This window comes from Muscardinus avellanarius (genome assembly GCF_963383645.1).
Source record: "Muscardinus avellanarius genome assembly, chromosome: 15".
NCBI lineage: Eukaryota > Metazoa > Chordata > Mammalia > Rodentia > Gliridae > Muscardinus > Muscardinus avellanarius.
The window spans coordinates 67932076-67959244 of NC_137801.1; the positions used below are offsets into that span (position 1 = coordinate 67932076).

Here is a 27169-nt window from a genome sequence, read left to right on the forward strand (position 1 = left end):
CTCAGAAGTAGAACACTTCTGGGTTCAATTCCCAGTCATATAAAAGAAAAAAAAAAATAGCTCCGTCTACATCCCAACAAGACTTGTTATTTCTTGTCTTTTTCATAGTAGCCTTGTCTTTTTTTAGTTTTGATGAAACCCACGTTCTTCTGATTTTTTTTCAGCCACTTTACTGTGTATTTAGATCTTCCTGTGATTTTGATTTACATTACTCTAGTGATTAATGACATTGAACATCTTTTTTGTGTGCTTTTAATTGCTTATATATTTTTTTAAAGTAATGTCAGTTTATAATTTTGCCTACTTTTGAATTATTTACCTCTTTATCATTTTAAATAATTTTTATCATTTTTATTTTATTTTATCTTTTTTTTTGCGGTACTGGGAATGGAACCCAGGGGCATTCTACCTTTGAGCTTCACCCCCTCAACCCAATTTTTTTATTTTTTATTTTGAAACAGGGTGTTACTGGGTTGCAAAGGGCCTCACTGCTGCTATGAACATTCATAGCAGTGCCTGGCTTATTTTTATCATTTAAATTATTTTTCATCATTTTTAATTATTTACCTCTTTATCATTCTTTATATGTTCTATATACAAGTTCCTTACTAGGTCTGTTATCTACAAAAGTTTTTTCCCAGCTTGTGGGTTATCTTTTTAACTTACTTGATAATGTTGATTGGTCTACAACATTTTTAGGTTTTTTTTTTTTTTTTTTTTTTGGTGCTACTGGGGTTCCTGGAAGCCCTTCTACCTCCGGACTGCACTCCCAGACCTATTTTATACTTTTTAATTTTTGGAAACAGGATCTCTTAAGCCAGCGTGGCTGGCTTCGAACCTGCACGATCCTCCTGTCTCCGCCTCCCAAGCGTGGGGATTACAAGTGTGCGCCACCATGCCCGGCTACATTTTTAGTTTTTTTTTTTTTTTTTTTTTTTGTGGGGGAGATGGAACCCAGGGGCATTTGACCTCCGAGCTACACCCCCTGCCCTATTTTTTTTATTTTTTATTTTGTATTTTTTGGTGGTACTGGGGGTGGAACCCAGAGGCTTTCTACCTCTGGGCTATATTCCCAGATCTTTTTTTATATTTTATTTGGAAACAGGATCTCACTAAGTTGCTGAGAGCCTCACTAAGCAGCTGAGGCTGGCTTCGAACCAGTGCAATCCTCCTGTCTCAGCCTTCCAAGTGCGGGGATTACAAGCACGCGCCGCCATGCCCGGCTTACATTTTTAGTTTTGATGAAACCCACGTTCTTCTGATTTTTTTCAGCTAAAATAATTTAAATTGTGGTAAAATATACTTAACAAAGTTATCTTTTTAATCATGTTAAAGGTTTTCGTGGTAGTAGCATTACGTACATACTGCCATCACCACTGTTCCTTGAGGACTCTTTTCATCATGCAAAACTGAAACTGTACCTGTGAAAAGTAATGCTTAGCCAGGCATAGTAGGAGTCTGAGACAGGAGGATGGCAGGTTTTAGGACTACCTCTGTAATATAAAGAGACTCTAAACAACCTAGCAAGACCCTGTTTCAAAATTTAAAAAGGGATTAGGCGGGTGTGGTGGTGCACGCTTGTAATCCTAGCATTTGGGAGGCAAATAAAGAATAAAAAATAGGGCTGGGTGTATAGCTCTGAGGTAGAATGCCCCTGGGTTCCATACCTAGTACCTAGAAAAAAAAAGGGGGGGGGTGTAACTCAGAGGTAGAATGCCTTTGGGTTCTAGGGATTACCAAAGGGGAAAAAAAAGGGAACAGAAACAGGAACTAGGGAGAGGAAGGAACTAGGGAGAGGAAGGAATAGCAGACCTATTTTTATACTTTTTATTTGGCTTCAAACCTGCGTGATCCTCCTGTCTCTGCCTCCCAAGCGCAGGGATTACAAGCGTGTGCCACCATACCTGGAGAATTTTCTTATTTTTGATATGTCATTCTATTTCAATTTTTTTTTGGAAACATACTTGGTATGATTTTAATCCTTAAGCTTATTGAGGTGTGTGTTATGTATTAGTATATAGTTTCTCCTTCAGAACGTGTAGTTTATGCTTGAGAACAGTGTGTATTCTGCTGTTGTTACGTGGTGTGTTCTCTTAGCTATAGGGGGTTTATGTGTTCAAGTCTGTTCTTGTTGATCTGCCTAGTTATTTTCTTCATTTTCAAAAGTAGGGTATTAGAATCTTAATTATTGTTTATTTTCTTTCAGATTTGCTTCATGTATTTTGAGACTATGATGTTAAGTTCTTTTATATGTATAAGATATGTACATATATTTAACATATATACATACTTATGTATATATTTATAAAATATTTCCCAATGTTTTGACCTTTTCATTGCTACAAATTATTCCTTTTTCTTTTAACTTGCTTTGGCTTAATATGTATTTTGTCATATGTTAGTGTAGATTCTAGATCTTACAGCTGCTGCTTATATGGTTCTTTATCCTTTTACATTCAATTTATTTATATTTTTTAATCTAAAATGCATATGCTTCATATAGTTGCACCTTGAATTTTTTATTTTACTGGGTGTATGGTACTGGGGATTGAACTCAGGGGCATTTTACCTCTGAGCCTTTTTTTTATACTTTTTTATTTTAAACAAGGTCTTGCTATGTTGCTTAGTAAAAACCTGTGATTCTCCTGTCTGTTTCCCAAGTACTGGGATCCCCCCCCTCTCTCTCCCTCCCTCCCTCCCTCCCTCCCTCCCTCCCTCCCTCCCAGCTGCCATGAGCTGAGCAGCTTCTCTCTCTCTCTCTCTCTCTCTCTCTCTCTCTCTCTCTCTCTCTCTCTCTCTCTCTGTATATGGGGATGAAATTCAGGGCCTTTCACATGCCAAGCAAGTGCCTTTTCATGGAGCTACATAATGAGCCCTAGAGCTGTATTTTTTTTGTGTGTGTGTGTGTGTGTGTACTGGGGATTGAACCCAGGGGCATTCTACCTCTGAGCGGCACCCCCAGACCTCCTTTTTTTCCATTATTTTGAAACACGGTCACACTAGGTTGATAAATATATACATAGGTATATACATATGTTAAATATATGTACATATCTTATGTCTCACTACTCGTTGAGTCCTTGAACCTGCCATCCTTTGTCTTAGCTTTCCACATACTGGGATTACAAGGTGCACCACCACACCCAGCTCAGAGCTGTATTTTTTTTTTTTTTTTTTGTGTGTGTGTGTGTGTGTGTGTGTGTGTGTGTGTGTGTGTGTGGTACTGGGTATGGATCCCAGGGGCATTCTACCTCCAAGCTCCACTCTCAGCCCTATTCTTTATTCTTTATTTTGAAACAGGGTCTCACTGAGTTGCAAAGGGCCTCACTAAGTAGCTGAGGCTGGCTGCAAAGCCAGATACTCCTGTCTCAGTTTCCCTAATGCTGGGATTACAAGTGTGAGCCACCATACCCAATGAGAGCTCTATTCTTAATCACCAAATTATGCTACTTTTTTTCTTTCCTAAACTCGACTCATATTTTCCTAGAATCCTGATGATAATGTCTTTTCCTTCTATAAAATCTGAACTCTTCTGACTAATTATCAAGACTTTACATTTAACCAACTTTAATTTTCTTTCATGCATATTTTGGTTATGGCAGGCAAGCTATTTTGTTACTGTTGTTGATGTTTCCTTCTCTAGAGTCACATTCATTCCTTCCTATGATATTTTACTTATTTTCCCTTCCCTAGAATGTCATTTTCTGGCTTTTTAGTATCTCTGCATTCTTCTTTTAATTTCAGGTTTAGGTCAAATGCCAGTTTGTGTAGTAGGATTTTGATTATTTAATTCCATACTGTTCTCTTTTTAAAATTTCATGTGAACAAAGCACACCTCCAGTTCATTGAAATTCTTCCTCAGAAAGGACACCACATTTGGTCTTACTGTCTTACATAGATGATGGCACATCATAAAGAATGGGGTCCTGATGATTGTTTCAGTCATTGCATGGATTGGTGGCCCTCAGCGTGTAGAAGCATGATAGGAGATACTGCTCTGTGCTAAGAAGGATCTTAACTTCTGAGATACTATCTATATCCCCAGTTTTTTTTCCTATGGCTAATGATACTCAGATATAGGTCTCTATCCAGCAGTGTATTACTTCAGTTGTTTGTATCTGAAATATCTTCATTTGGATGTCTCATGGATACCTTAACTTCAGAACTTCAAAAACTGAACTGGGCATGGTGGCACACGCTTGTAATCCCTGCGCTTGGGAGGCTGAGACAGGAGGATCGCACGGGTTCGAAGCCAGCCTCAGCTACTTAGTGAGGCTTTCAGCAACTTAGTGAGACCCTGTTTCCAAATAAAAAATATAAAAAAAGGTCTGGGAGTATAGCCCAGAGGTAGAAAGCCTCTGGGTTCCACCCCCAGTACCACCAAAAAAAAGAAAAAAGAAAGAACTTCAAAAACTGAACCAGTCATCTCTTTAAACTTACCCTTCTTTCTGTATTTTCTGCCATTCTTTCAAGATCTACTTAACAGCCAAGTCAGAAACTTGTATTCTTGTCTCACCCTCATTTAGTTACCCAGTTCTGTTGATTCTGATCATTAGACCCTAATTTTTCTTTTTTGGATTACTATATTAGTAATAGAAATTAGTCATCTTTTCTGTCCTCCTACCCATTCTCTTTATAAAGCCAGAATAGTGTTTTTACGTGGCAGACTTGATAGTGTCACTGTTAGTCTGAAACCCTTATCTTCAGGATAAATTTCAAATACCGTAGCATGTCATAGAAGGTCCCTGCTCCTGACTTTAGCCTTGCACTTACTTGCTGACTTAATCATATTGAACTGTGGTCATTTCTTCATTTTTGTTAGACCTTCTTATCTCCTTAACCGAGCAGACACTCTTCTCTTTGTTTGGGAGCCTTCTTTCCTCACCCTTTATGCCCCAATCTTTGCCCAATTCCTGTGATTTTTTTTTTTTTTTTTTTTTTTTTTGGTACTGGGGATGGAACCCAGGGGCATTCTATCTTCAGGCTATACTCCCAGTCCTAATTTTTTAGTCTTTTTACTTTTTATTTTTGGTGGTACTCGGGGTGGAACCCAGGGGCTTCTTTCTACCTCCAGGCTACACTCCCAGACCTATTTTATACTTTATTTGGAAACAGGGTCTCACTAAGTTGCTGAGAGCCTCACTAAGTAGCTGAGGCTGGCTTTGAACCTATGTGATCCTCCTGTCTCAGCCTTCCAAGCGCGGGGATTACAAGCTTGCGCCATCAAGCCTGGCAAGTCTTTTTCCTTTTTGAAACAGGGTCTCACTGAGTTGCAAAGGTCCTCGCTAAGTAGCTGAGGTTGTCCACGAACTGCAATCTCAGGTCTCAGCTTCCCGAATGATGTGATTAGAAGTGTGCTTCACCCTGCCTGGCCCTCCATTTCCTGTTTTTTTTTTTTTTTTTTTTTTTAGGTCTGGGGATGGAACCCAGAGGCATTCAACCTCCGAATTATACCCCCTGTCTGATTTTTTATTCTTTATTTTGAAACAGGTCTCACTGAGTTGCAGAGGGCCTCACTAAGTGGCTGAGGCTGTCTGCGAACCATGATCCTCTGGTCTCAGCCTCCCAAATGCTGGGATTACAAGTGTGCACCACCAGGCCCGGCCATTTCCTGTTCTTTATCCTTTTATTCCTTGCTTATGTTTCAGGAAACCCTTTTTGGTTTCTACCACTAACCAGGTCTTTTTAAGAAAAAGTCAGATACTCTTTATGTTTTGCCATTGTATCCTGTAAACAGTCCTTCTATCTGCTGTATTTAATGCTGAGTATAATAATTGCCTTCTTTTTAATTTCTCATAAGATGTTAAGGTCTTTGAGAGTAGAATTGGGACGTTGGTAGTATTTTATTTGTGTCTAGCCATGCAAGGCATTCAATAAATATTTGTGGAATGACAATAAATTGTTGAATGTTAAATGAATTAACATATCTGGGTAGACTCAATGAGGGGAAAGGCAGAATAAAAGCTTATTTTGTATTTTTTTGGGGGTTTACTTCTCAAGAAAAAATCAAATGAAAATGAAAAGATCCAGTTGAATTAGTTTCTCTGTGTTGTCATGAAGGCTGATGGGTTAGTTTCTTGTCACTATTTTATTGATTTCTGATTGACATAGCAACATCTCAGTGACATAGATAGTATGTATGCCTTTATCTTTAGTAGGTATTGGAGTGTGTGCTCTCTTCCTCTAATTGATTTAACTTTTTGTTAGTATTCTTGCCAGTTAATATTATTTTTTTTTTTTGGTAGTGGGGATTGAACCTAAGGGCATTCTACCTCTGAGCTACACCCCCAGGCCTTTTTATTTTTTATTTGGAAATAAGGTATTGCCGAGTTGTTGATGGTCTCACTAAATTGTGGAGGCTGACCTGGAACCTGTGATCTTTCAATCTCAGGCTCTCACATTCTGGGACTATAGGCCTGCATTACTGTGCTTGGATTCTGCCACAGTTTGTGTGCTTGTATGTTTGTGCATACACGTGTTACTGGGGATGGAACTCATGTATTCTACCTCTAAGCTGTACCTCTAACGAGCCCTTTTATTTTATTTTTTGTTCTCGCTAGGTTGCTAAGGCTGCCCTTGAACCAGCAATCCTCCTGTCTCAGCAGCCTCCTGAGTACAGGAGTTATATCTGGCTTCTGTCATAATTTTGATTAAAGCACACTCTTTGCATTAGCCTCACTACCTTAGTTTGTTAATTTTTGGGTATCCTCTCTTTTAGAGGCAAATTACTGAGGGAAGGGAGGGAATGTGAGTGTAGCTTAGAGTAATTGAGGACTTTGGTTTGGGGCAGGACTTTGGAGGGGGAGATCTCTAAGAGTGTGGAAGCACAATACGAAATTATGTTTCTCCAATCTCAAAGGTGATTTCTCTAAGAGTGCATTCCCTGTCTTCACTATCATCCTGTGAGGGTGAATGATGAAGAAATCAACATTTTCAAAGTTCTTCTATTAGGAAATAGTTTTATTTTAACTTTTATGTCTGAGCCAGGAATGGTGGTGCATGCTTGTAATCCTTAGTACTTGGGAGGTGGAGAAAGGAGGATTAGAGGTTCATGGCTAGCCTCAACTAACTTAGTAAGGCCCTCCACAACTTAGTGAGATCCTGTTTCAAAATAAAGAATGCAAAATAGAGCTGGGGGTATAGTTTGGAGGTGGAATGCCCTTGGGTTTAATCCCCAGTACCAAACACACATATGCATAGTCATGAACTTTCCAAAACACCAGTAGTTCTTTAGCCTTTTGAAATTCTTGCCTAGTTAGGAGTGCAGAAGAGTCTACAATTTTTCCAGTTCCCACTAGACAAAGAAGTTAGTGATAATAAAAAAAATTAAAGAGGAATATAATATGTGAATTATTGTATGAGCTTGTATATGTGATTTGTATATACCCAAAGAGTGCCCTATTAACTATTAAAACCTAGCAATTTTATTACATTTTAACTTGATATTGTGTATGAGTTATTTAATAATTGGCATACTTTAATCACAATGATGGAATTAATGAAGTATCACTGTGCAGGCACTTTGAAAGGGTATTACTAACATATATTTTGCTAAAAAAGGTACCAGGAATTTTTTTTTGTGTGGTACTGGGGGTGAAACCTAGAGGCTTTCTACCTCCGGGCTATACTCCCAGATCTATTTTATATTTGGAAACAGGGTCTCACTAAGTTGCTGAGAGCCTAAGTAGCTGAGGCTGGCTTTGAACCTGTGCTATCCTCCTGTCTCAGCCTCCCAAGCACGGGGATTGTAAGTGTATGCCACCACGCCAACGGGAATTTTTGTTTGTACCATAATATGCAGGTATTATAGTTAAGAGATTAGATAAATTTGAAATAATATTGATGTGAGACTATCAATTTATTGAAGGATTAGCCAAATAATTCAATAAAAATTTGATTATCAATAACTAAGCACTTATAAAATGGTAGTTACAATAATTTTTAATTGGAAAGCAAGAATACCAGTGAAGACAAAGACTAATGTAAAATATCACCAATGTTCTTTTTTCTTTTTTTTTTTTTGTGGTACTGGGGTTCCTGGAAACACTTCTACCTCTGGTCTGCACTCCCAGACCTATTTTATGCTTTTTTAAAATTTGGAAACAGGGTCTCTTAAGCCTGCTCGGTTCTCCTGTCTCCGCCTCCCAAGTGCGGGGATTACAAGCATGCACCACCACACCCGGGTCACCAGTGTCCTTTTTAAAACTGCAAAGCCAGGCGTGGTGGTACACGCTTGTAATCTCTGTGCTTGGGAGGCTGAGACAAGGGGATCGCACAGGTTCGAAGCCAGCCTCAGCTACTTAATGAGGCTCTCAGCAACTTAGACCATTTTCAAATAAAATATAAAATAGGACTGGGAGTATAGCCCAGAGGTAGAAAGCCCCTGGGTTCCATCCCAGTAAAACACACACACACACACACACACACACACACACACACACACACACACACCAACGAAAACTGCAAGAAGCTGGGCAAGGTGGTTTGTAATCCCAGCATTCGGGAGGTAGAGACTGGAGGATTGCTGTTTGCAAATAGCCTCAGCTACTTAGTGAGGCCCTTCACAACTCAGTGAGAGCCTGTTTCAAAAATAAAAAAACTAAAAAATAGTCTTGGGGTTGTAACTCAGAGGTACAATGCCCTTGGGTTCCATCATTCCCGGTACTGGAAAGAAAAAAAGAACAATAACAAAAAAACTGCAAGAATTTTAGTCTTCTTGTATACACATAGTAGGTACTTTACAGACAACCAGTACTTCTCAGTTTTGACAGAATTAGAGGCTTGAACATTCAGAAATACTAATTTGTTCCTGTATGTTGGTATTAATATACCATAATAATTCACTTTTAATTATTACTGGTAAGAAACTTTTAGTCATATACAATGAAAGTCTGGAATTCCATCTTATTTTGTCTGAGGAAATCTTGTTAATCTCATCAAGACATTTCATAGTGGACTGGGAAATAATGCTGTCTTGCTTAGGAAGCCATCTATATTAATAACTGGCTCCTATGAGTTTTTCAGCAAATCCTAATGTTGCTTGTCTTGATCTATTAGGCACACAGTTCCCATCAATACACAAGTTTAGCATATTTCCATTTTTTTTTTTTTCCTGGGCAATCTCTTCTTCTCCATGATCAAAATTGTCCTCTTCTACTTTCTTCCAGTTCTGAAAATGAATCTCTAGAGATCCAGTAGGCATGTAGTAATATTGTAGCACACATGTTTCGTGTGTTTTTTCTTTCTTTCAGGGCTGAGAGGTTAATAAGTACTCCAGAACTATGCCATTCATCATCATGATAATGATCATGACAGGTCAAAATGGTAATTAGTAGATTTATGACCTCAGTTGCTTCTGACAGTTGAAAGTACATGCCTTTAAATTTACTTCGAACTGTAAGGGATTTCTTCTTTAATACCCTGAGTCTTTTTAATTTTGTAGCTTGTCCTGTAGTTCAAGTTTTCTTTATTAATCTTTTTCTTCTTCCTAGGGCCTTCCTACTTAAGGTCTTGCTGTCTTACGAAAGCTTTTCACGAATCTGGGCTATAGTATCTTAACTCTTTGGCCATTTATTTCATCTGTCTCCTTCACAAGTTCACTAATAGTTTGTAATGATCAAAGGCAGGCATGGTGGCGCATGCTTGTAATCCCAGCATTTGGAGGCTGAGACTGGAGGATCAAGTTTCTCAGACAGACTCAGCTACTAAGTGAGGCCCTCTGCAACTCAGTGAGACCCTGTTTCAAAATAAAGAATAAAAAATCAGGCTGGGGGTGTAGCTCAGAGGTAGAATACCCATGGGTTCCATCCCCAGTACTACAAAAAAAAAAAAAAAAGAAGAAAAAAGGAATATAAAGAAGCCACATGTAGTGATACATGCATAGAATCCCAGTACTTGGAAGGCTGATATAGGAATATTGCAGGTTTGAGGATAGCCCCAGCAAGCAGTGACAGTCTCTCACCAACCTAGTGAGACCCTGTTTCAAAATCAAAATTAAAAAAATAATGAGTGTAGCTGGGAGATAGAATGCCCCTGGGTTCAATCAGCAGTTCTGTACCCCCCTCCCAAGAATGTAAAGATGTCAAAAAATTATGAAATCACTTGGAAAAATAAGATTTTGTTTTGTTAACCTGTTTTATTGACTTTTTGAATGTGTTTGATGTCCCCACAAAAGTATTCATAATTTATATTCCTTTCAGGTTGCAATATAATTTATACATTTTCTTTCATTTTTAGTTTTCTTGAAGAGTTAATGTTGATATTTCATTTCTGCCTTACAAGTCACTGCTCAACACATTTAATTCTATATTTAGCTCTGTGTGTGTGTGTGTGTGTGTGTGTGAGTGTGTGTGTGTTACTTGGATTTAACCCAGGAGCATTCTACCTCCATGCTACATTCCCAGACCTGGTGTTTAATTTTGATTTTGAAACAGGGTCTCACTAAGTTGCAGAGGGCTAAACTAAGTAGCCGAGGCTGGGCTATAAACCTGTGATCCTCCTGCCTCAGTCTCCCAAATACTGAGATGGTAGTCTTGTGTTAACACACCTGGCTTAGCTACTTTTTTTTTTAAGCTATCCATAACCTAACAGAGGGCATTGAGTTGTAGTGGAAAGAATTCAGAGTTACAATTAAAGGGTTAAGGTACCAGTTATTGTCACTTACTCTATAACTCTAGAAAAATTAATTATCTTTGCTACTCAAACTGTGGTCTAAGGACCATTAACATTGGGTATCACTAGAGAGCTTGCAAAAATGCAAAATTTTAGGTCTCACTGCAGATTTGGTGAATCAGAATCTGAAAGTTAAGATTGAGAAAGAGTGTGATAGTGTTATCTTGGAAACTCAGTTTCCCTTTTATGTAAAGTATGGGTAATACTTGATATAGAAACTATCTTACCAACATCTGACATACCATGTTTTGTCTATTTATTTATTGTGTACCTCCTCCTAATAGAAGATAAGGTTTGTGAAGTAGGGATTATTGCTGATTGCTGAATCTCTATGTGCTGAGTCCTTGGCACATAGTAAGCATTCATTTGAAAAATGAATAAATAAGCCAGGCATGGTGGCAAGAGAAACCCTTTGCTATGCCCGGAGTAATAAAGTCTTTTGTCTCTGATAGAAAAGCTCATATCTTCTGCTAGCATTTGTGGCACAATAACAGGCTATTGGCTTATAGGGATGAAATAAAACTTCAGACCCAATGTATTTTCCTATCCCACTGAAAATTCTTTAAAAAACAAATTTAAAAATCATATAATATTCCATAAGTAGATATACTTTTATTTATTTTACTTTTTGGTACCGGGGATTGAGCCCAGGGGCATTCTACCTCCAAGCTACACTTCCAGCCCTTTCAAAAAATATTTAATTTTGAAACAGTGTCTCACTAAATTGCTGAAGCTGGCTTTGAATCTGCCATCCTCCTGTCTCAGCTTCCCAAGAACCAGAATTACAGATATGCCCTACCACTCCTGCCTGGATTTACTGCTATTTAAAAACCATTACACTGGTGTGTGGTGGTACATGCTTGTAATCCCCATGCTTGGGAGGCTGAGACAGGAGGATCGCATAGGTTCGAAGCCAGTCTCAGCTACTAAGTGAGGCTCTCAGCAACTTAGTGAGACCCTGTTTCCAAATAAAGTATAAAATAGATCTGGGAGTATAACCCAAAGGTAGAAAAGCCCCTGGGTTCCACACCCAGTACCACACACACACACACACACACACACACACACACACACACACACTAAAACCAAAACACCATTACTGGCCAGGCGTGGTAGTGTATGCTTGTAATCCTAGTACTTGGAGGCTGAGATAGGAGAATCACAGGTTCTTAGACAGCCCTAGCTACTTAGTGAGGTCCTCTACAACTTAGAACCTATTTCAAAATCAAGAATAAAACATAGGGCTGGATGTGTAGCTTGGAGGTAGAAGGTCCCTGGTTTTATCCCCAGTTCCACTCACTCACACACACACACAAAATAAAGAATAAAAATAAACAAAAATACCCCACAGAAAACCCCTAAAACCATTACTTTTGAGGTGGTCAATATTCCCTCTTTACTGTGTATTTCTTGCCTTCCTAAATAAATCTCTATGTCTCTGAAAAACAGTAACACTCAGTGTTGATTTTTTTTCACTTTAATTTTCTTTGTAATGTGTTAATGCACATTTGTCTCCTTTGATGATTATTTCCATACTTTCATTTGTAAAACTGTAAAACCTTAAGCTCAATATAGTGAACCTTGTTTTATTTTTTTCAGTGTGAAGAGGGATTTTTAAAATCAGAAAAATATATTAACATCTCTCTTTTTTTTTTAGGAGACACTTCTAAAGGAGGCATACCTGAAATTACTCAATCTAAGTTGAAATCTGGTATCTCTACCACTCCTGGAGGTTCAGACATTGGATCTCACTTATCCTCGTCCCTTGAGGACTTGCCTCAGTTGGCTGTAAGTTCTCATCAAGAGAATACTATTGGTCAACACACCGATACCTTCAAACTGAAGACATTGACAGATAGTTACCTGACTGAAAGTCTGAAAGTCTCAGATATTTCTGAACCATCTGACCAGAAGACTAGGACACCAACAGCACCTTCTGCTTCATACCCACACGGGGAGAAACCCAATATTTTATACCAGCAGGGCTTGCCAGAGGGTCATCTTACTGATCAATCATTGACAATTTCAGCTATACCTGAATCTGCTGACCAAAAGACTGGAACAGCAGCAGTTCCCTCTACTTCCTACTCACATAGAGAGAAGCCCAGTATTTTATACCAGCAGGCATTGCCAGATAGTTACCCAACTGAAGAGGCTCTGAAAGGTTTAGCTGCTCCTGGACCAGCTAATGAGAAGACTGGCATACAAACTGCAATCTCTACTTCCTATTCACAAAGAGATAAGCTTGGTATTTCCTATCAGCAGGTCTTTCCAGGTAGTCAGATACCTACAGGGTCTCTGAAAGTTTCAGCTACTCCTGGATCAGCTGACCAGAAGACTGGCATACCAACTGTAACATCCACTTCCTACTCACAAAGAGATAAGCCTGGTATTTCCTATCAGCAGGTTGTGTCGGGTAGTCATCTATCTGAAGAGGCTCTCAGAGTTTCAGCTACTCCTGAATTAGCTGATGAGAAGACTGGCATACAAACTGAAATCTCTACTTCCTACTCACAAAGGGATAAGCCTGGTATTTCCTATCAGCAGGCCTTTCCAGGTAGTAATATACCTGCAGAGTCTCTCAGAGTTTCAGCTACTCCTGGGCCAGCTGACCAAAAGACTAGCATACAAACTGTAACCTCTACTTACCCACAAAGAGATAAACGTGGTGTCTTCTATCAACAGGCTTTATTAGGTAGTCATCTAACTGAAGAGTCTCTCAGAGTTTCAGCTACTACTGAATTAGCTGAGCAGAAGACTGCAATACCAACTGTAACATCTACTTCCTACTCACAAAGAGATAAGCCCGGTATTTCCTATCAGCAGGCCTTTCCAGGTAGTAATATATCTGCAGAGTCTCTGAAAGTTTCAGCTGCTCCTGGGCCAGCTGACCAGAAGACTGGCATATCAACTGTAACCTCTACTTACCAACAAAGAGATAAGCCTGGTGTTTTCTATCAACAGGCTATATCAAATAGTCATCTAACTGAAGAGTCTCTCAGAGTTTCAGCTACTACTGAATTAGCTGAGCAGAAGACTGCAATACCAACTGTAACATCTACTTCCTACTCACAAAGAGATAAGCCCGGTATTTCCTATCAGCAGGCCTTTCCAGGTAGTAATATACCTGCAGAGTCTCTGAAAGTTTCAGCTGCTCCTGGGCCAGCTGACCAGAAGACTGGCATATCAACTGTAACCTCTACTTACCCACAAAGAGATAGACCTGGTATTTTCTATCAACAGGCTGTGCCAGGTAGTCATCTAACTGAAGAGGCTCTCAAAGTTTCAGCTACTGCTGGACCAGCTGACCAGAAGACTGGTGTACCAACTGTAATCTCTACTTCTTACTCACAGAGAGATAAGCCTGGTATATTCTATCCACAGGCTGTGCCAGGCAGTCATTTAATTGAAGAGTCTCTGAAAGTTTCAGCTACTCCTCAACCAGCTGACCAGAAGACTGGAATACCAATTGTAACATCTACTTTCCCACAAAGAGATAAACCCGGTGTTTTCTATCCTCAGGCGGTGCCAGGTAGTCATCTAACTGAAGAGACTCTCAAAGTTTCAGCTACTGCTGGACCAGCTGACCAGAAGACTGGCATACCAACTGGAACCTCTACTTTCCCACAAAGAGATAAACCTGGTATTTTCTATCCACAAACTGTACCAGGTAGTCATGTAACTGAAGAGTCTCTTAGAGTTTCAGCTACTACTGAATCAGCTGATCAGAAGACTGGCATACCAACTGTAACCTCTACTTCCCACTCACAGAGAGATAAGCCTGGTATTATCTATCAGCAGGTTGTGTCAAGTAGTCATCTAACTGAAGAAGCTATCAGAGTTTCAGCTACTCCTGGACCAGTTGACCAGAAGACTGGCATACCACCTGTAACATCTACTTCCTATTCACAAAGAGATAAACCTGATATTTTCTATCAACAGGCTGTACCAGGTAGTCAACTAAGTGAAGAGTCTCTCAGTGTTTCAGCTACTTCTAAATTACCTGATGAGAAGACTGGCATACAAGCTGTAACTTCTACTTCCTACTCACAAAGAGATAAGCCTGGTATTTTCTATCAGCAGGCCTTTCCCGGTAGTAATATACCTGTAGAGTCTCTCAGAGTTTCAGCTACTCCTGGACCAGCTGACCAGAAGATTGGCATAACAACTGTAACCTCTACTTACCCACAAAGAGATAAACCTGGTGTTTTCTATAAACAGACTGTATCAGGTAGTCATTTAACTGAAGAATCTCTCAGAGTTTTAGCTACTACTCAATCAGCTGACCAGAAGACTGTAACATCTACTTCCTACTCACAAAGAGATAAGCCTGGTATTTCCTATCAGCAGGTCTTTCCAGAAAGTAATATACCTGAAGAGTCTCTGAAAATTTCACTTGCCCCTGGGCCAGGTGACCAGAAGACTGGCATACCAACTATAACCTCTAATTACCTACAAAGAGATAGACCTGGTATTTTCTATCAACAGGCTGTCCCAGGCAGTCATTTAACAGAAGAGTCTCTGAAAGTTTCAGCTACTCCTGAACCAGCTGACCAGAAGACTGGCATACCAACTGTAACCTCTACTTACCAACAAAGAGATAAGCCTGGTGTTTTCTATCAACAGGCTATATCAAATAGTCATCTAACTGAAGAGTCTCTCAGAGTTTCAGCTACTACTGAATTAGCTGAGCAGAAGACTGCAATACCAACTGTAACATCTACTTCCTACTCACAAAGAGATAAGCCCGGTATTTCCTATCAGCAGGCCTTTCCAGGTAGTAATATACCTGCAGAGTCTCTGAAAGTTTCAGCTGCTCCTGGGCCAGCTGACCAGAAGACTGGCATACCAACTATAATCTCTACTTACCCACAAAGAGATAGACCTGGTATTTTCTATCAACAGGCTGTGCCAGGTAGTCATCTAACTGAAGAGGCTCTCAAAGTTTCAGCTACTCCTGAACCAGCTGACCAGAAGACTGGTGTACCAACTGTAATCTCTACTTCCTACTCACAGAGAGATAAGCCTGGTATTTTCTATCAGCAGACTGTACCAGGTAGTCATCTAACTGAAGAGACTATCAGAGTTTTAGCTACTCCTGGATTAGCTGACCAGAAGACTGTCATACCAACTGTAACTATTTCCTATCAGCAGGCCTTGCCAAGTAGTCATATACCTGTAGAGTCTCTTAAAGTTTCACCTACTCTTGGACCAGCTGACCAGAAGACTGGCATACCAACTGTAACCTCTACTTCCTACTCATATAGAGAGGAGCCTGCCATTGTCTACCAACAAGAGTTGCTAAAGAGTCATTTAACTGAAGAGTCTCTTTCTGCTATTCCTGGACCAGCTGACCTGAAGACTGGAATAACTACAGTATCCTCCTCTTACCCACAGGGAGAAAAGTCTCATACTTTGTATCATCAGGCTTTGCCAGAGAGTCATCTAACTGATCAGGCTCTGAAGGTTTCAACTTTTCCTAGATCTGCTGACCAGAAGGTTGGTACAGTAGCAGTCCCTTCTACTTCCTACTCACATGGAGTTAAGTCTGGTATTTTTTACCAACAGGAATTGCCAGACAATCATCTAACTGAAGAGACTCTGAAAGTTTCTGCTGTTTCTGGGTCAGCTGACAAGAAGACTGGGATACCAATAGTAACCTCTACTTCCTATTCTCAGAGAGAAACGTCTAATGTTTTCTACCAGCAGACATTATCAGATAGTCATCTAGCTGAAGAGTCTTTGAAAGTTTCAGTTGTTTCTGTACCAGGTGACCAGAAGACTGGTGTACCATCAGAATTTTCTAGTTCCTACTCTAGAGAGAAGCCCATTATTTTCTCTCAACAGACCCTGCCAGACTATCATCTAACTGAAGAAGCTTTGAGATCGTCAGCTGATTCTAGATCAGTTGACCAAAAGGCTGGGATACTAATAGGGTCTTCCGGTACCTATTCACAGAGAGAGAAATCTAGTGTTTTCTACCAGCAGGAGTTACCAGATAGTCATCTACCTAAAGAGGCTCTGAAAGATTCAGTTATTCCTGGACTAGCTGACCAGAAGTCTGGCATACCAACAGGACACTCTATTTCCCACTCCCACTCAGAGAAGCCTGGTGTTTTTCTTCAACAAGAGTTGCCAGATAGTCATCCAACATTACAGTCTCCTAAAGTTTTATTTGTCTCAGGACCAGCTGATCAGAAACCTGGGATACCAACGGTATCATCTACTTCCTACTCACATAGAGAGACACCTGTTATTTTGTACCAACAGACCTTGCCAGATAGTCATCTACCTGAAGAGGTCCTCAAATTTTCAGCTGTTTCTGGCACAGCTGACCAGAAGACTGACATACCACTTATAATATCTACTACTCACTCACAAAGAGAGAAGTCTGGTATTTTCTACCATCAGGCCGTGCCAGGTAGTTATATACCCAAAGAAACTCTGAAAGTTTCAGCTGCCTCTAGACCCACTGACCAGAATACTGGCATTCCAACTGTAACCTCTACTTCCTACTCACAAAGAGACCAGCCTGGCATTTTCTATCAACAGGAATTTCCAGGCAGTCATATACCTGAAGAATCTCTGAACCTTTCAGTTGCTCCTGGACCAGTTGACCAGAACACTGGGAAACCAACATCTCCAAGTTCTTACTCACTTGGAGAGAAGCCCATTATTTTCTACCAACGGGCCTTGCCAGATAGTCATCTACCTAAAGAGGCTTTGAAAGTTTTAGCTTCCGGACCAGCTGAACTGAAGACTGGGAAACCAACAGTAGGCTCCACTTCCTACTCCTTTGAAGAAGAACCCATTATTCTCTACCAACAGGCCCCATCAAATACTCAGCTAAGTAAAGAAGGTCTGAAACTTTCAGTTGTTCCTGGTCCATTTAGCCAGAAGACCATAATACCTCCTGGAACCTCTTCTTATTCACCTAGAGAGAAGACTATTATTTCTTACCAGCCAGAATTGACAGATAGTCATTTAACTGAAAAGGCTGCAAAAGTTTCAATTGTTCTTGGACCAACTGACCAGAAAACTGGGATATTAAGAGTACCTTCTACTTCCTACTTACATAGAGAGAAGCCTAGTGTTTCTTACCAGCAAGAGTTTCCAGATCAGAGTGAAGAAGGTTTGAAAGTTGTAGATATACCTGGACCATCTGATCAGAAAACTGGGATACAAATATTGTCCTCTACCCTATACTCACAGGGAGAACAATCCATCATTTCTTCCCAGCAGGGGTTGCCAAATCTTACTGAAGTTGCTTTAAAAGCAGTAGAGGATTCTGGATCTGCTGACCAGAAGACTAGGATACAAATAGTGTCTTCTAGTTCCTATTCACATAGAGAGAATGCTGGTATTTTTCATCAGCAGGAGTTGCCAAATATTGACAAAGCTTTAGACATTTTTGTTTTTCCTGAGCCAACTGACAAGACTAGGATATCAACCGTACCTTTAAATTATTACTCATATAGAGAGAAGCCCAGTGTTTCCTCTCAGCAGGAATTGTCAGGTGGCCATCACACTAAAGAGGCTCTAAAAGTTTCAGTTGTTTCTGTACCAGCACAGCAGAAGGCTGGAATACCAGTAGGACCTTCTGGTTCTTATTTCCATGGAGAAAAGCCTAGTAGTTTCTATCCACAGGCCTTACCTGACAGTGATCTAACTGCAGAATCTCTGAAGTCTTTAACTGTTCCTGGACCAGCTGACCAGAATAGGACACCTGCAGTATCATCTAGTTCCTACTCACATAAAGAGAAACTCAAGATTTCAGCTGTGAATTTACCAGAGGACCAGAAGACTGAGTTACCTACAACTTCTTATAGTTCATACGCACAAAGAGAGAAGCCCAAGATTTCAACTGTGATTGGACCAGATGACCAGAAAACTCCGTCACTGACAGTTTTTGATAGTCCTTATTCTCAAAGAGTAAAATCTGGTATTTTCGTTCAACAGCAGGTGCCTGGTAGAGATATTCTAGAGATTTCAACTGTCTCGGAACCAACTGATATAAATACTGGGACACCAATACCTCTCTCAGGTTCTTATTTACACAAAGAGAAACCTGTTATTTCTTATTCTCAGGAATTGCCAGACAAATACCTAACTGAAGATGCTCTGAAAGTCTCTAGTGATCTTGAGCAATCTGATCAAATTATTAGGTCATCAACAGTTTCCTCTGGTATTTATTCACATGGCAAGAAGCAGAAACTTGTTTCAGAACAAGTCCAGTATTTGAATACTTTTAATTCTGGTGCTAGCTCAAGTCATATGCCTTTAAATTCTCAAGCTGATGGAGTTGTAATAGCTGAGCCAGAATCTTTAGGTTTTGGAGATGTTGGCTCTGAGGAAATCCAGGATACAGATAATAGTTCTAAAACTCTTAAAGAAATTCGGACACTTTTAATGGAAGCAGAAAATATAGCACTGAAACGATGCAATTTTCCTGCTCCCCTTGTTCCTTTCAGAGATGTTAGTGATGTTTCATATATACAATCTAAGAAGGTGGTTTGCTTCAAAGAACCCTCTACAACTGATGAATCTAAGGGTGATTTGCTTCAGAGACAGCCATTTACTGAAGAAAGTCCAAGCAACAGGTGTATACAGAAGGATATTGGCACACAGACAAATTCGAAATGCCAAAGAGGCATTGAAAATTGGGAGTTTATTAGTTCAACTACAATTAGAAGTCCTCTGCAGGAAGCAGAAAGCAAAGCCAGGATGGCATTCAGTGAAACCGTTAGGCAATATGAAGCAGCCAAATCTGTCATGAGGTCGGAACCTGAAGGTTATAGTAGAACCATTGGGAATAAAATTATTATCCCTATGATGACTATCATAAGAAGTGATTCAAGTAGTGATATAAGTGATGGAAATGGTTCCTGCTCATGGGATAGCAATTTACCAGAATCCTTTGAATCAGTTTCTGATGTTCTTCTAAATTTCCTTCCATATGCATCAACCAAGACAAGCATAACAGATAGCAGAGAGGAAGAGGGTGTGTCAGAGAGTGAAGATGGTGGTGGTAGTATAGATTCACTGGCTGCACATGTGAAAAACCTCCTGCAGTGTGAATCCTCATTGAACCATGCCAAGCAAATACTTAGAAATGCAGAGGAAGAGGAGTGCCGGGTACGAGCACGAGGTAAGAACTGATTATTTGTCATACAGGATCTCCAGGCTTATAACATTATATTTTAATAATTTGTTTAAAGATATATGTTTGGAATCTTAAATTTATATATTATAATGCGTAATACTTATTCTAAAAGTTCTTTTATTCTTTTTTTTTTTTTTTGCGGGTCTGGGGATGGAACCCAGAGGCTTTCTATCTCCGGGCTATACTCCCAGACCTATTTTATATTTTATTTGGAAACAGGGTCTCACTAAATTGCTGAGAGCCTCACTAAATAGCTGAGGCTAGCTTCGAACCTGTGCGATCCTCCTGTCTCAATCTCCCAAGCGCGGGGATTACAAGCATGTGCCACCACACCCAGTTTTTTTTTTATTCTTTTTTTTTTTATTTTTGTGGGTCTGGGGATGGAACCCAGGGGCATTTGACTTCTGAGCTATATCCCCTGCCCTGATTTTTATTCTTTATTTTGAAACAGGGTCTCACTAAGTTATGGAGGGCCTCACTAAGTAGTTGAGTATGTCCGCGAATCGCAATCCTCTAGTCTCAGCCTCTCAAATGCTGGGATTACAAGCGTGGGCCACCACGCCCGGCTATTCTTTCTTTTTTGAAACACGTCTAAGTTACTGAGGGCCTCACTAAGTAGCTGAGGCTGTCCACAAACTATGATCCTCCGGTCTCAGCCTCTCAGATGCTAGGATTACAAGTGTCTGCCACCACGCCCGGCTAGTTCTTTTATTTCTGCCAGCAGTTCTGAAAAACTCATTTATCTAATAATGTAGAGCGAATTTACAGTACTAATAGTTCTTGTCTGAGTTTACGGTCTTAATTAGATTCTGGTATCATAGAATTAGAAGGTAGTACCTTCAAGCTCCCGAAGCTCATGTTTCCCTAATCCTCCAATTATAGTAAACTTATTTGGGGGGGGATAGAAAAAAAAAAAACAACCTCTTATTTTCTCTGTTCTAAATTGTTTTGTGTTTTAAAACTACATATATTTTCTTCCCTTTTTCTAATAAAATTTCTGGAGTTGATCTCAGATGGTAGAAAAAAAGTCTAAGATATGTATATATATACGTATATATATATTGTTGTTTTGTTGTTGTTGTTGTTGGGTTTTTTTTTTTGTTTTTGTTTTTTTTGCGGGTCTGGGGATGGAACCCAGGAGCATTCAATCTCTGAGCTACACCCCCTGCCCTATTTTTTATTCTTTATTTTGAAACCGGGTCTCACTTAGTTGCAGAGGACTCACTTAAGAAGCTGAGGCTGTCCTGGAACCGCGATCCTAAGGTCTCAGCCTCCCAAATGCTGGGATTACAAGTGTGCGCCACCAACGCCCGGCTTAAGATATTTTACAGTAAACTTGGGTTAGAGATTTAAAAGAATATGCTGGGTATGGTGGCACACGCCTGTAATCTCAGACTTGGGATATTTGGGAAACTGAGGCAGGAGGATTGCAGGTTCAAGGCCAACCGCAGTAATTTACTGAGGCCCTCAGCAACTTAATGCGATCTTATTTCAAAATTTAAAAAATAGGGCTGGGGGGTGGTGTAGCTAAGAGGTAGAATAACTCTGGGTTTAATTTCCAGCAACCCCCTCCCACACAAAGAGAATATTTACTAATCCAATTCATTTGTAATTACAGAATTCTAGTAAGAGAGAAAGTAAAAATCTTTAAGGCATGAAGAATATATTTTTTGGAGTAACTTATAAAGAATTTAGTCCTACCTGGCCAGCTACCCTTGAGATTAATTGATAACATTTTTCTTGGACATTTTGATTTTACAAAAATCTCCCGAGTTTATTTACTATTCTAAAATATCTGCTGTCATGGAAGTGGCAGTAACTGTCGTAGGCTTTAGATAGGGAGATAAAGAGACTCTTGATTTGAAGGAAAATTGAGCTAAAAATGATTGACTATCATATATATTTATATTTTATTTATTTTTTGGTACTAGAGATTAAGCCCAGGGGCATTCTACTTCTGAACAGAAAAAAATAACAAAAATTTCTACCCCAGCCCTTTAAAAAAATATTTTATTTGGAAACAGGGTCTTGCTACATTGCTGGGGCTGTCTTCAAACCTGTAATCTCCCTGTCTCAGCTTCCTAAATCTTGGGATTACAGGTGTGTGTCACATGTCCATTTTGAATATCATATTTAAAGTAGCCTCTTTGGAAAAATATCTATAGAGTATGGCTTTTAACAAGACTTTTCAGTGAAATGATTTATCTCAAGAATCTTTACTAGGTTGTCATGATTTGAGAGCAAATACTAGGCATTGTGGTAGGTGTTAAGTTGCATATATTGAGAATTTTGTTACTATAATCACTGAAAAATTAGCACTTTTTATTGTATTATCTTAAGTGTTTTCTATGATTTTTTTTTTCCCCCAGCATGGAATCTAAAGTTTAAATTAGCACATGACTATGGATACTCCATTTCAGAATTAAATGAAGATGACAGGAGAAAAGTAGAAGAGATCAAAGCAGAGTTGTTTGGTCATGGGCGAATGACTCACTTGTCTGAGGTACAAAAGAAATCTAATAATGAAAACAAATTGTGAAAGAAATGATGATTGAAATTGGATCTCTTACATGGACATGACTATTCCAGCTATATTGCTGCTAATCTTGGTCTGAAATATTAAAAGTCTTAATTGTTCAGAATTAAGATTTAAGGATTAGATTCTGTAAATTTTGATTAATTACAAATATATCTTTTAAAAGTATTTATCTCTAGAAAAATATCTAGAAACATGAAGAAAAATAACAAGTACAGAGGGAGAGTCCAGCTAGTTTAAAGTATTTTCTACTTAAGAACACATAGTTGTTATAGGTTATATAAAAATGGCTTTTTTTTTTGGGTGGTACTGGGGTTCCTGGAAACCCTTCTACTTCTGGGCTACACTCCCAGACCTATTTTTTATATTTTTATTTGGAAACAGGGTCTCTTAAGCCAGCGCGGCTGGCTCCAAACAATTTCTGTATATCTACTCTCTCACTTGAGAAATAGAACATTACCAAGTACCCCTGAATTTCTTTGTGTCCTCTTCCCCTGTCATGGCTTTTCTGTTTCTTATCCTGACATGCATTGAGCTCCTTGTACTTTAGTATCATTTTGAACATTATATAGATGGAATCAGCATGATATATATCTTCTTTTGATAATTGAATTTTTAACAATCTTAGGTTTTTGAGATTCTTCTAGGCAGATTATAGTTTTAGTTTATTTCTTATTATTCTATAGTATTACCATATATGACTGTAATCTGGTTTATTTATTCTTCTTGGATAAGATATTTGACCTGCTATTATGAATAGTAATGGGATATAATAAATTTTTTTGGAGGGCTCAAATGAATTTGTTGATCAGTTCTATAAGCCTTTTGGTTGAATTTGTTGGATCATCTAAGTATGATACGTCATCTGCAAGTTCTTTTTCTGTTTGTATTCCTTTGATTTTCTTTTTTTGCCTTATTGCTCTGGCTAAGAGTCTCAAGTACTATATTGAAAAGAAGTGGTGATAATTGTCTTATTCCTATTTTTAGGAGGAATTCTTGCAGTTATTTCCCATTTAATATAATATTGGTTGTGGGCCTATTGTAGATTGCCTTTATAATGTTGAGGTATTGTTTCTTCTATTGCGAGTCTCTACACTGCTTTTAGCATAAATAGATGTTGGATTTTGACAAATGCTTTTCAGCATCTATTGAAATGATCAAGTGATTTTTTTTTTTTTTTATGGTACTGGGGGTGGAACCCAGGGCCTTTTCTACATCCAGGGTTTACTCCCAGACCTATTTTATATTTTATTTGGAAACACGGTCTCACTAAGTTGCTGAGAGCCTCACTAAGTAGCTGAGGCTGGCTTTGAACCTGTATGATCCTCCTGTAACAGCCTCCCAAGCGCTGGGATTATAAGCGTGTGCCACCATGCCCAGCTGATCATGTGATTTTTGTCTTTGGTTCTGTTTATGTGATGAATTACATGGATTGATTTTCATATGTTGAACCAGCCTTGCATCTTTGTGATGAACCCTACTTGGTCATGGTGTATGATTTTCTTGATGTGGTTTTGAATGCATGTTGCTAGTATTTTCTTTAGCAGTTTTGCATCCAAGTTCATTAAAGATATAGGCCTAAAGTTTTCCTTCTTTGAGCTCTCATTATTTAGTTTTATAAAATTCATCTGGGAAACCATTTGATCCTGGGCTTTTCTTTGATGGAAGGCTCTTTATTGCTATTTAAATCTCTTTGATTGCTATTGGTTGGTTTAAATTTTCTATATTTTCATGACTCAGTTTAGGAAGATTTTATTTATTTAGAAAGTTGTCAATTTCTTCCAGATTTCCCATTTTGTTGGAGTATAGTCTTAAGTTTTTCGAGAAACCAGCTTTTGGTTTTGTTGATTTTCTGAATTATTTTTAAATTCTCTACTTGCTTGATTTCTGCTCTGATTTTAATAATTTCCTGCCTTCTACTGGCTTTGGGATTAGATTGTTCCTTTTTTTCAAGGGCTTTGAGGTGTGTCATTAGGGTATTTATTTGGTGGTTTTCTGTTCTTCTGTGAGCACTCAGTGCTATGAATTTTCCTCTTAACACTGCCTCCAATGTGTCCCAGAGGTTTTGATATGTTGTATCTCTGTTTTTGTTTCTTTCTAGAAATTTTTTGATTTCACCCCTTATTTCTTCTGTGACCCATTCTTTATTCAGCAGTGTGGTGTTCAGTCTCCACATGTTTATGTGGTTTCTCTGGGTCTTCTTATAGTTGATTTCTAGTTTCATTTTATTATGGTCTGAAAAGACAGAGGGAACCATGTCACATTTTTTGAATAGAGACATCAAGCAAGCCTACACACACACACACACACACACACACACACACCCCAAAATAATGCAACCCCACTAATATATTTAGCAGACTGGGCCTCTGCAGTCTCTCTCTGCAGATACTGAGTGCCACCAACATCTTTCCTGCTGAAAACCTGGTTTTCTGAGTCTTTCTCAGTCTATGCAGATGACCAGTATCAGTGGGGCTGGATTTAGTGTTAAGCATAGATTGCCTTCCATGCTTTCCACAGATGTGAAGTCTTGGTCTCTCTTTGCCTTTGTAGATGGCAGATCCCTCTGAGACCAAATTAAATCGAAGAGTCCCTTCTGCACAGTTAGGCCTTGGCTGGTCTAACTTCTCCCTGTTCACCACGATTGGGTGGTCTATGGTAATTCTAGAGATTCTACTAGTTGGATCTCATGTTATGTGTAGGTCTCCCCCCACACTTCCTACTCATCAGAGCCTGAGTCTGAGCCTTATGTCCAACAGACTTCATACCCATCTTCACCGGGTTGAACCGCAAAGTCTCAGACACAGGAAGTTTATCACAGCTGTTCCAGTCCCTGGGGATGCCTTGCTGGCCGTTTTCTCTTGGAGATGATGGCTTTACTTAAAGTGTTGTTTAGCGCTGCTCTGGATCTCTGGAGGGTGTGGTGAGCCCAGCCTCCACCACTACAAGTTGTCGCAGGTGTTTGTAGCAGGCTTACAATTCCAATGGTCTTTAGCTGCTTTCTACAAGTCCTTGGTTGTTTTTCTGTTCATCTCTGGAGTCAGGTGCAGTGAGGGAAGATGACAATGCTGTGGTGCCCACTGCTGCAAAACGGGCAGGTTTCTTTTCTGGTGTTGTGCCGCTCTTGATGTTTGGAGGGCGTGGTGACCTCAGCCACCACTGCTGCAAGTTGTAGCCAGTGTTTACACAGGAGAAACTCATGGCTTACAGCTGCTTATTTTAGGTCCTTGGTTGTTTCCTGTTCATCTCTGGAGTCAGGTGCATTGGAAGCAAGATTGGGACTATTGTGGTGCTTTCCACTACAAGGCAGGCAGCCTTCTTTTCTGCCTTCTGATCAGTCTTCTAGCCTTTTTTAGCTGCCGCCTTTGTTCTTTTTAAAGTTATGTTTTCTGGCTTTTGTAAGAATGCTGTTTTTAAGTCAGTGAAGTTTGGGTGTCACCAGGACTGGTGTGTGCTACCTCCCTCAGTCGCCATATTTCTGGAAGTCTTAATTTTTATTTTTGAACTGGGTCTCACTGAGTTGCAGAGGGCCTCACTAAGTAACCTTGAACCTAAAATCCTTCTATCATCTCAGCCTCCCAAGTACTCAGCCTCTCAAGTACTGGATTACAAATGTGTGTGAGTCACCATGCCTGGCTCAGAGTCTTTCATTAATAAGAGCAAAAATTGGTGATTTAAAAAATCATTATTTCGTGTAGATTTGTTAATTTGGAATTCTATGGTAAATTAGAGATTATCATCCTCCTTTATTCATCTTTTTTTTTTGGATTTTTTCTTTCATTCAAAGACGCATAATGGGGTACTATGAGTTTATATTGATATTAAAATTACCCCACAAATATCATTGAGAGAGAGAGAGAGAGAGAGAGAGAGAGTGTGTGTGTGTGTGTGTGTGTGTGTGTTTTACTGGGGATGGAACTCAGGGACATTCTACCTCCAAGCTATAACCCTAGCCTTATTATTATTATTATTATTATTATTATTATTATTATTATTATTATTTGCTTTTGTTTTGAAACAGTCTTGCTAGGTTGCTGAGAGTCTCCCTATATTGCTGAAGGTATCCTTGAATTTCTGGTCCTCCTCTCTTAGCCTCCCAAGTACTAGGATTACAGATTTTGTGCCACCATACTTGGCTAGTGAGAGCCTTTTTAAGCTGGCTTCTGTCTTTCTTATATGTTATCATTCTTACTGTCTGTTTTAGGAAGATATTCTCAGCCCTGGAGTAGGCCATTTCTCTAAGGGTCCTTTGTTTCTTTTAGCAGATATTTGTCTGTGTCTGTTGTTCCTGAGTTTCTGGCTCCAAATTTAGATATATGTGACAAAAAGAAAACCTGGGGATCACACCACCATATCATTCCTCAAATCTCAAGATCCTAATCCATCTTTCTTCTCTACATCTTTCAGATTTTTTTTAGATTCGTTTCATTATAATGCCTAGTAGGGCTTCATTGTACTTTGCAGGAGAAATAGGGAAAAATACATCTACTCCCATCATCTGGAAAAAGACATCATAATTTAAAATGTTTTTATATGAAACAAAATGAACTACATTACTAAATAGAATGCCAAATTGTAATATCTTTATAAGTAAATCATAGAAAACTCAAAGAAATTTTATATTTATGGTAGCTTTGAGCATTGATTCTACACCTTAGGAAAAAGTACTTGTTATTTTTCCTGTTTTTCAGGGCAAAGTAGTAGTTTTAGGTCAAGCTTCTGTAATAGAGTAAAAAATAAGCTAAAATGAGGTTTGAGTGGGTCTAATGAGTTAGAATTCCATTTTTTTTATGTTATAG

General features: G+C 39.1%; 1 protein-coding gene across 1 annotated transcript in view; it reads left to right on the forward strand.

Moving 5' to 3' along the window:
* The window catches only part of ALMS1 (ALMS1 centrosome and basal body associated protein), a gene marked incomplete at both ends in the record, with an annotated part of 141119 nt that overhangs the window by 38609 nt on the left and 75341 nt on the right, over window positions 1-27169 (forward strand). The window contains 3 exons of the mRNA XM_080711409.1: window positions 12329-17521; window positions 17639-19819; window positions 22204-22337. Of these exons, the coding sequence (XP_080567535.1) occupies window positions 12329-17521; window positions 17639-19819; window positions 22204-22337 (7508 nt within the window). The remainder of the gene's footprint in view (window positions 1-12328; window positions 17522-17638; window positions 19820-22203; window positions 22338-27169) is intronic.